The sequence below is a fragment of the Lagenorhynchus albirostris genome, chromosome 5 (genome assembly GCF_949774975.1).
Source record: "Lagenorhynchus albirostris chromosome 5, mLagAlb1.1, whole genome shotgun sequence".
Lineage (NCBI taxonomy): Eukaryota > Metazoa > Chordata > Mammalia > Artiodactyla > Delphinidae > Lagenorhynchus > Lagenorhynchus albirostris.
Genome location: NC_083099.1, coordinates 80,292,507 through 80,303,506, shown reverse-complemented (window position 1 = coordinate 80,303,506; position 11,000 = coordinate 80,292,507). Strand labels below are relative to the sequence as shown.

At 37.6% G+C, this 11,000-nt stretch overlaps 1 protein-coding gene across 2 annotated transcripts in view; it reads right to left on the bottom strand.

Annotated features, from left to right (window-relative positions):
* Positions 1-1,167: 1,167 nt before the first annotated feature.
* TMEM39A (transmembrane protein 39A) overlaps positions 1,168-11,000 on the bottom strand; it is a 30,517-nt gene continuing 20,684 nt past the window's right edge. Inside the window, exons 6-9 of one of the 2 annotated variants that reach the window (XM_060150561.1) lie at positions 7,292-7,640; positions 6,329-6,516; positions 4,232-4,352; positions 1,168-1,646 (exon numbers count right to left, since the gene is read on the bottom strand). In XM_060150561.1, the coding sequence (XP_060006544.1) occupies positions 1,413-1,646; positions 4,232-4,352; positions 6,329-6,516; positions 7,292-7,640 (892 nt within the window). In that variant the 3' untranslated portion in view covers positions 1,168-1,412. Of the gene's footprint in view, positions 1,647-4,226; positions 4,353-5,215; positions 5,397-6,328; positions 6,517-7,291; positions 7,641-11,000 lie in introns of those variants that run through there. The other variant, XR_009540760.1, reaches the window with a different exon arrangement.

Here is an 11,000-nt window from a genome sequence, read left to right as displayed (position 1 = left end):
ATCCCCAGTGCATAAAATAGTGCCTGGTGGCCAACACGTATTTGTTGAATGACTGAATACACTCATATTGACTGCCAAATTATGTAACTTAAAAAAAAAAAAGTGTATCCATCAAAATATTTAAGGAAACAATGGTCACACATAGTAGTCACCTTGGGTAGCTGTACACACACCTACTCCTCACAATGCTGCCTTTGCTGAAAACCTGTTGGGAACTCTTCTGCAAGAACGGTTTTCAGAGCCAGTTTATGAATTACGTGATTTTTTTTTTTTTTTTTTTTTTACTTCATAAGCCATATTGTGTTTCAGTGTAAAAAAGCCAAAGTGAGCATAGAAAACACATGAGAATATATTTCAGGCTCTCAAGACAAGGCCTCAGAAATTCAGATGACTAGTGACATCAACTGACTAAGTATATCACCTCTCAAGAAAATGGACTGAAAGGGGTTAATGCTCACAGACATAAAGGTTCTGGAGTATGAAATTCAAAACACACACAGATCAAACTACCTGAGGACAAAAAAGTAAATTCTCATATTTCACTTCTGCTGGTAACTCTAAACATGCCTCTGTAGCAGAGTTGCTGCTAGACTGCATCCATTCCTCCAGTAACTTGGTGTCTTCAACCTGCCCAGACCCCAGCCCAGGGGATATGTGCTCATCTTCTCCCACTGATCTAGTCACACACCAGCTCCTTCATAAGTTTGGGCACTCTATTCTGTCCTAAAAAGTATTCTTTCAAAACAGCTAACAATAAAAGGAAAATCTTTACAAGCAAAAGAAGTGAAAGAACAGGGAAAATGAGAACAATATCCTGTTTCAGGACATAAGAGCTTACACAAAAGTATATTTAAATGTCATATGGCAGATAGAACGCTGAGTTCCTACCTTAGAAATGCTTCCTCCCAGTAGGCAGCAAAGAGAACCCCACCAGGACGAAAACCCACTTTTGCCCCATGCATTCCAATACTATCTGCCAATCAGAAAAAAAAGACAATGAGTGCTGTCAGGCAACTCCACTGATCTCTCTCTTTCTGTAGCAATAAGGCCAGCTAAGGACTAAAGATAATGAGAAAGACTAGAAGGAAAGTAGACACACAAAAGGTACTGTGTCAAGTGATATATGAGATGTGTTCATAAGTGAATAAGTTATTCCAGAGCCATACAAACAAATCAATCTCTTTACTGGAGAGGCACACCTCTCCTCTGTATATTATTCAGATATACTAACACATGAAAGATCACATCATCTTGTTTATGGATACATTTAATGTCCCTTGCCCTCCCCACCTTTCAAAACATAATAGTATACAAAATATAAAATATCTTAAATATTTATAAAAATCGCAAGAAAAAAATAGAACGTATGAAAATATTTTTATCTGAGTTCTCCCTCACTGTTGAGAGGCAGCTTAGTTTGCCTTGAGTTCATAATTATTGAGTGGATAGGAGTATGCCCTGCCTAATACTATTCTGTCCCGGAGGAGCTTAAATAAAACATAGTAGTTGCAGAAGAGGATGAGAGCCATGGAAAGTGTATGGTTCCACTTCTCCGACCGCAGCAAGGAATAGAGCTGGTAGAAGACAACACTGCCCTCAATAAGGATAAGCAGATTTAACAGCCTTAATGGACGATGAAACAGGAACTGTAAGGAAGTTAAAAAGCAAAATGTTATTTCATAGAAAAGACTGCAGTTATTCTCACATTTTTCTTCTAAAATCATTTCATATTTACAGGCTCCTATGTGCACTAACAAGCAGATCTGCTTATTGAGTATCAATCAGGCTATTTCTTGCTATAGAGACCCAAACCCTTTCTTTTTTGCTCAAGTAATAATGAAATACACTTTATTTCAACACCCCGAGACATGAAAAGGGATTATATCCAAAAGAACTCTGCCTCAAACATTTTTCCTAGATTTTATCTTAGGTATATATTTTATTTCAGATAACCAAAAGTATATTTATTTATCTAAGACAGGGGCTGGATAAAGGACCAAATGGGAAATATTTTAGACTCTCAAGTCAAGAGACAAAAACTGAGGATATTATATGTAGGTAACTCATAACCACTTAAAATGTAACCGCTTAAAAATACAAAAATCATTGTTAGTTTGTGGGCTGGTCTAAGACATAAACACCTACACTAGACAAGTCTGCAGGGAGCAGTGGTAATATAAGTTGAAATATCAATACAGTAATTTCTTAATTTTTTTCTTAAACTGTTACCCACCATGCTGTCTGTTTTATTTTGTTCAGTTTTTCTGGGTATTGATAAGTAGGGTGAACAAAGACAGAACAATGAGGAAGGAAGGAAAAATTAGTCAGAATTAGAGTTTGGCTAAACACAGACCTGTTTTCATTCCCACCAAATTCTTCAGTCTAAGAGGCTAAATCCTGGTTGACTAATAAAAATGTATTATGAATAGGAAGATAGAGGTCAAAGAATGCAAACCGTGATAACGGTAGTATATCAGATCTAAAAGAATAATTTAGACCTCAGGACTCGAATCTGAGAATAAAACCAAATCATCATGACAGCTCTGAAAGGTAACTGGTTCTCAGGATCCTTCTGTGGGAGGAAGAACATGTTTAACCTGGGTTTTATTACATGATCTCCAGTAATATCATGTATAAAATTGGCTCAGAATTAACATTCTAAAAAAAAAATTAGGCAATTTCAGATTCTGTGGCAATTATAACAATTATAATTAAATGTGCAGGTAAGCTATAAACCGAATGAGTAAAAATGTGAGGACAGCCAGAGCTACAGGTAATAGGCACATTTTAAGTGAGTGTTCTTAAACAGTGTGCCTAAGAATCATTTCCAAATATGCAAATACTGCAAATTCCTAGGATCCTTCAGAGATTCTGACTCTAAGTGACCCAACCACCACTTTGAGAAGCACTGATTTACTTTGGTCACGCAAAATCAGTAACAATTTCCTTAATCTTTCTTCTATGGATTCCACCTGATTCTTCAGCTGTCCAACACTAGCAAGGAAAATACTTGTATTTCAAGCAGAAAATTTTAATAAACTATCTGGTTACTGTAGGTTTCCAGGGGACTGCAAGAGCCAACAGATGTCCTTAATGGCCTGTGGAACTCAGCTGGCTGAATTAAATATTCTGTGTAGAAACCAAATGCTTATGTAGTTGTAACCTAAGTCCACTCCTCCATCTTAAGGCAATCCCACAGGAGTCTAGGAGATTACGGTATTTCCCTCATTCAAAGGCCTTTCACCTTGCCCCACCCTCCCCTACCATATTATTTATAAGCATCCTGCCCTGATGCAAGTTTCCAGTATTTAATTAAAAGGCCCTTAGTAGCAAACGCCCGCAGAACCAGGAAATCCAAGTACCCTCATAAGGAACTGGGAGGGATGGAGGGAGTGATGGGAGGGAGAAAGGGATTCAAGCATCTAAAAAATAAATAAAATCTCCAATTCTTTTTCAGAATATGGTCTCCATTCAAAGGCAATGCACTGCACTATGTACATTTTTACTAAAAACAGTTCCCTGCATGTACCTTCTTTTCCCCTCTCCCATCAATCAGCTGGCCTTTCTCTTATAAGTAAATACTTTTGCCTCCTAGAGCCAGAATTTCTGGAAAAGTGAAAAATCAAATCGAACATAACCCAAGGTGTAAATTCAAATGGAACAGAAGCTGGATTTAGTGGGTGTCTACTGCTTTTTCCTTTTAAACTTTTAAGCCTTTTTTCCTTTTAATCCAAGAGAAGGTAAAAGGCCACAGATCATGGCATTTGCCTGAGTTTCAAAGGGGAAGTCAAAGTATTTTAAGGAGATGATACATATGACAAATACCAAAAAATAAAACCATCACATTATTACTATATTAAATATTGCTTAAAGATACACAGATATATTATAAGGACACCACTAAACCAAACTACTACAAATAAAAGTTGTAAGATGAAAAATGGAAGTCTTAAATAATTGTGTACTTGTTTCAAGTAATACTAGACTCAACAAATTCCAATGTAACTAGAGAAATCAGTCAAGCTATTAAAATTGAGAAATAGGTATTTTCACCTTCAATCTGCCTTTCAGAAGATATTTCCAAAGGACAGAGGCCATTATAGTAGTAAAATAATTACCCTGTCTTAATTTCCTAGTATGTGCTACACACTGTGCTAGATGCTTACACACAGAGTAACCTCCTAACACTTACTCCTAAGCTTATGTTTGAAAAGAAATAAGCTGTACTTGCATAAAAGCGGGCATGGGATACGTCTGAAGGCACTGCCACGTTGTAAGGCCCCATGGCTCTATATAAGCACCTGCTGTGTCGCACCAGCACCCCTTGAGGCCATATTGTATTTTCTGACCAACTAAGGGAGAAAGAAATGCAATGTTAGCCTATTGGCAATTACAGATAAGACAGTGTCTGGCAAGGCCAGCTATACTTCTATGGAAAGGATTAAGTATTCAAGGCTTCATCTGCCTGAATTCTGAAAATACAGTAATTCCATGGTCAAACTGGAAGCAGTCAAAAAGGATTTATTATAACTTCATTGCTATATAGTAGAGAGAAACTGCAAAGTTAACTCAGTGTCAAAGGACTTAAGAGGCTTAGGAGAACAAGCAGAAATAAATGTGTAAGGAAGGCATCTATGAGCCAGAAAATCCAGTGTAAGCAGGTGGACTGTCACCTCAATCCCAAGTGAGCAGAGTCTATTGGTGGAAATGCTAGAGGGAACAAACAAGAAGAGAGAGTGGATGGTAGTAAGAGTAGTGGAGAAATTCACACATTATCAAACTAACATGACATTTACTACAGAATTACATCCCAAAAAGCTACAGAAAATCTATTCATTTATCACACACTTCAAATGCTTCATATATGTGAGAAGCTATACAGAAGAACACAGAGACACACAAGGTACCGACACACAGACTTTTCTTTTTACCACTTTCTTGGGTTTTTTTATAGAGGTTTCTCTAGGAAAAAGAAGTTATGGAAGAAGCTTCATTCTTTCCAGCACCAACGTAATGGAGTTGGGGTGGGGATGGGGATCTTCAGGTTAAGCTTTTTAAAAAATCTAAGTTAATTCATCTCTTCCTGATTTTGGAAAGGTTAGTTTCCTAGGGTAAGAACTGGGACAGCATTTTAAATATTAAAGAAAAAAAAAATTCTAGCACCCTGAAGCTTTCCCAGTTCAGAAAATGTTCCGTCGGCCTTGCTCACACTTACCAGCATTAAAATGATGATACACCTCATGGCCATGTGCCATCAGGAGCCTGAAGATGTACAGTACTAGTACTGTGGATTGTATTTTCAATTTTTATTGAAATTTGTCCTTTGCCCACAGTCGGGTTTCTTTTCAGCCTGGCCCAATCTCTTTCAGTTCCTGGGCTTGAAGGCCTGTGCTAATCTGTATCAGACATCAAGGCAAATAATTGAAGGGAGCACTCTGAGGGGGAGGGGGAAGGGAATGTCACCTCAATCTGTCCCCCTTAATTAGGAAAGAATTTCTAGGTGATGAAATTTGTGAAATGTTCAAATTATAAAAGGAAGATGAAGATGGTCCAGGTCTGAGAGAGAGGCATGATGAAAGGCTCAGAAGCAAGTGAATAAAAGGGTTCTAAAGTCAGTCATTCTGGACCACAGGGATCATGCAGAGAAATGACTAATAGGGGGACACAATGAGAGGAATACTCAGAAAGAACTCACTTAGGGACAGTTTTCATTCAAATTTAGGAAAAGCAGGGCAACATTCATTAGTGAGTTTAGGAAGAAAAGAAAAACACAATTAAAGATGCAGGCTAAAACAACAACAAAACAAACAAAAAACCCAAAAAGCAAAAATAAACAAATAAAATGCGGGCTAGGAAAATCACTAGTACAAATTTACATTTATTAGAAAGAAAAGATGAGAGAAGCAAATTCCAGCTGCCTAAGTATAAGACAATTATCTAGCAGCTATTCAGCTGTGGCAATGAAGATGAGAAGATGAATCTCACAGTCTTCTAAAGAAAATTAAAAATATGTCATGACTCTTTGAATTTGGGCAAAGGGTTAGGACTGAAAAGAAAACTCCAAGATTATAGCTTGGGAAATAAATTACACATTCTAGAGTGACTGGGTAGTTGAAAGGTAGGAGGCATTTAAGGAGGGACTGGGGATGGTGGTGGAAATGAGTTAATATCCCCTGCGTTCAGTTTAGAGGGATGATAAGCACCCACGTAGACAAAAACTAAAAATTAAGTGTTCAAAGCCAAGAACAAGAGTGACATACAAAGCAAATAATCATGATCAGCAGCATGTAAAAAGGTGTTAAATGGTTTTATCCTCGAACCTACTTACATGTGCTGTGGAGCATTGCTGTAGGACCCATGTTCAAGCTTCTGCCACTTGCCCAGGTGAGCAGCTGATTTATGTAGCAAATCACAGTATTTGGATGGCAGCAGTTGTGTGGTGAGCATGACAAAAGCATTGATCCACACCATAATGAGGTGCTCACATGACCAGCGCATGTCATAGTACTGGGTACTCTGGAAGAGATCAGAAGAGAGAGAAATGATCCATGTACTGGTGAGCAAGAAGGCAGGGATGGTGCGTGTACATACACCCTGCAGACAAATGCCACTCTGAGTCACCCATGCATTTGTTGTCCTCCTGTCTGTGCAGAAAGTTCAAGAGCAGAGTCCTCCAAAATCCTTCAACCTGACTTTCTGGCTGTATGAGTTAGGGTTGGGAGGGAGAGGCGATTATTCTTTAAGTGCTTCCTTTCTAGAAGTGAATGCTCTCTGTGAATGACCACTCCAGCTGCAGATATGCTTCTCAATGGGTGAAGGAAGGACACTGAAATGACCCAAAAGATTTTGGGCCCAAGTGACATCCAGACCATTTTTCTTTTCTACTAAAGTAAAGTTTAAAGGTTAGATTAAATTCAAGGAAACTCGTGATAACCATGATAAGATCAACCATGGTAGGCTGAATTTTACTGAAACCTCAGTCCTCTTAAGCTACCACATACGGATTCTAAGTACAAGTGTATCCTCCCCAGAAACTGGGTGGAAAAAAAAAATCTTAAAAAAAAAGAAGAAAAGAAAAGAAAAGAAAAAAAGAGGGGACCACCACGGGTGCATCACAGATATGGAAATATCTATCCACCAACCAGGTATTAGTGCACTCCAGATGCAGCCGAACTCCACCATCCAGGCTGCCAAAGGGGAGACAGAGAAAAGGGGGATTAAATAAGAAATACCCAGTTTATGTCATTCACACACAAATCCAGGAAGCACATAAAAGCAGGTAACCACTTACCTTCACAAAACACAGGGGGAGAAATGCAACATAGTAGGCACTGAAGAGAGAGTTGAAGAGAACTTCCTTGATTCTGTGGTTGAAATCTGCTTTCAGACATTCTACTTCATTGCGAATGAGGTCTGGAGACAGGGGGCAGCTGTGGCTGGGGATGGGTGTGGCATTATTAAACTGTTCTTTTAGAGACTCCAGCAGTAAGGAGAGGAAGTCTTTGGACTTGGCCAAGCCACCCACAGTCGAGGCACTCTCCTCTACCGCCTGGTGCTGAACCATGTAGTTATAGTCTGCAAGAAGAAGATGAGCTCTACTATCTTGGTGGAAACAGCAGAGAGGAACATAAACACCAAACCTGTAGATAAAAGGGAGTATGAAAATGAGACCACAGAAGCCACCTAAGATCAGATCATATAACTGTGCTAGTAAAATAGTCATGATTCATCAGAGTGAACGTAATATAATAGGGACTTTGCTGACAGTAAATTCATTATCTGGGAAGCTCTTTAATTTCTTCCCACAAAGGCAATATATATTCACTGTAGAATAGGAAACTACAAAAAATCACAACAATAGAAACTACCCGGAAATAATCATTTTTATAATTTTTACAGTTGGGTGCACAGACTTTATACTTTTTCTTTTATATGTTTAGCCTCATACAGTATAAACTGTTTTGTATACTGCTGTTTTAACTTTGGGTGTGTCGTTATGTAGCATGTATATATTGAGCTTTTTCTTATGGCATTAAATATTTTTCAGCAACAATTCTAAAAGGTATTCTCATGTAGCTATACCATAACTTACCTATTTCTCTCTTGTTAGAACTCAGGCTGTTTCTTACTTTCCACTACTATAAATACCATTGGGATAAGTAACTTCCCACACAGATTTTTGTGTACACCTGGTATTTTTTGAATGGCTTGCCCTTCAAGGTTCCTCCTCTTAGTGAGGGGGTTCCCCTGCGTACCCCCCCCACCACATCACCCACCATACTTCTACAGGCACTCCTAGTTCCTCTTGCCTGGTTATTTTTCTCCACTGATCTTACCACTCCATATATTTTACATGTTTTTTATTTTGGGTTTTTTCCCTTTGGTCTATCCTCCCCTCACTACAATGTAAGCTCCAAGAACCAGAGATTTTAGTCTGCTTATTAGTTCACTGCTATATCCTTGATGCTTAGAATAGTGGCTGAAACATACTAGGCACTAAATAAACACTTGATGGATTAATGAAAACAATTCTAAAAGTACAATAAATAAATTTTTACAAGTAAAATTACTTGGCTAAAGGACTGAAAATTTGTGAGACTTTTCATAAGTTCTTATAGTTGCTCCAACTTTGGTTCCTTAAAAAAATTTTAAACACTTTCCCAAGTCCTCATTAAGTAACTTCCACTTTGTAACATAGGTATGTATAGGTATATATTATATTGGGTTGGCCAGAAAGTTCGTTCGCATTTTTCCGTGCCATCTTGCCAAAAACCAGAATGAACTTTTTGGCCAACCCAATAAATAAAATGATCATTTCACTGACATAAATTTAGATATTAAAAATAGCAAATAAAAAGACATTTAGTTATAAATTTTATTAAAAAAAAATTAACAAACGTCACTTGTTCATAGTTCTCTATAGAGGGAGAAAGGATGAGCTTCTTGCTAAGTTAGGAAGATGGTTAGCAGCAGCTCTGGGATCCACTGTGAATGTGCCCTGGAGTAGTAGGATGGGAGGGGGTAAATGCAAAAGTATCATGCTAGGATCATAAGCTTGAAATGAGCTTGCCACTCTGTCAATTTCATGTGACCATGTCCAGGCTAGCCTGCCAGAGCATGAGAGACTCATGGAGCAGAGCTTAGCTGTCCTAGTTGCCTAAACTGACAGCTGGTCAATCCCACGTATGTGACTGAACCCAGCTAAGATCAGGAGAGTCTCCTGACTTCCAGCTGATCCCAACACATACACAGTAAATACATAGTGTGGTAAGCTGCCATGGCTCTGTGGATGTTCGTTACAGCATCATATGTCAATAGATAACTGATACAGGGTAACATCAAAGGCTTAGAGCATGGAGAGCTTTGTAAGGTAAAGAAAATGATTCATGAATTTTAAAAAGGGTTAGTAAATATTTAGACATAAAACTTGTTTAAATTACATGATTATTTCATTGTTTTATAGGGATGTGGAGAGCCTCCAAGAAAAAGCTTATTTACATTATCTAAAAAAATGAAAATGTTTGCTGGCCATTTGATGATGGTAATCCTCTTCAGTCTGGCCAAAATATTCCTCGATATATCCATAATAAGCCTTTCAAGTTAGATAGGGTTAACCTTCTAAATGATTCAACCAGCTATTGTTGATAAATAGAATAACTAAATCATTTGTTTCCAACTCAAACAGCTGAAATATTAATCTAGAAATACAGAAACAATTGATGTAAAATATACACCTTATAAGAAATCTGAATCATGAAAAATGTTTATAACAATTCACTCTGTATGAATTGAGTTGATGAGTGCCTTAAGTAATCGTTTAAGGAATTTAATTAGAACCTAACAGAGTACAACCAATAGAAAGACTTCCTGCCATCTTGGCCACACAATCTCTGAGTATGCCTTTATTTTATACTGTCACTACCCATATAAATTCATGCTTACACTGCAGCACCATAAACAGTATAGAGCAATGATTCTCAAACTTGAGCTAGCATCAGAATCACCTAGCAGCCTTGTTAAAAGACAAATCCTGTGCCATACTTTCTAGAGTTTCTGCTTCAGTTTGGGGTAGATTCTGAGAATTTCTATTTCTAACAAATTTCCAGGTGATGCTGATGCTGCTGTTCTGGGAACCACATTTTGAGAACTACTGAATTTAGAGTAATGGTTAAGACAAGGGCTCTGAATCAAAAAGACCTGAGTCTTTCTCATTAACTGTCTAACCATAGGAAAATTTTTTAACCACTTAATCTGTCTTTACCTATGGCAAAGATTGCTAATTGTCTGCCAATAGCTACTGTTCTCCTGTTTCTTCCATAGCAACAGAATTTTTGTGTGTGTGTGAATAGCAGAAACATTTATTCCACCCAGCAAAGTCAAGAAAAGTGAAGTTCCAACACTATTCTTTTGTCTTCTCAGTTATAAATAAAAGAACAGGCATTTTATCAAAGACATACACCTGGCAAATGAACACAATAAAAATGTTCAACATTATGAATCATTAGGGAAATGCAATCAGACTATAGTGAGATACCTCTACACACTTTAAAACAGCCAATATTTTAACTACTGACCATACCAATCAAATACTGGTGAGGACTACAGGGGAACTGGAATGCTTCCATACTGTTGACAGGAATGCATAAGGGTACAGTTATTCATTTTAGAATATGAAACCATATATTCATATGAAGACTTTTATGCACATGTTCATAGTTAATCTGTGGTGGCCAAACTGGAAACAAACCACAAAACCCCTTCTGCTATTTTTCAGGAAGAAAATGAACTACTCATACCTGCAACTTAGATGATTCTCAAAATAATTATGCATCATGAAAGAAAAAGACAAATACAAAAGTAAACATTAAGATGCCAATGATATTAACAGTCTAGAAAACACTAATTGAGTGGGAAAAAAAGTAAATCAACTGTAGTTGCCTGGGAGTCCTGGGAGACATGTCAGAAGGTAGATATTGGTGTTGTATGTTTGTTATTATGAT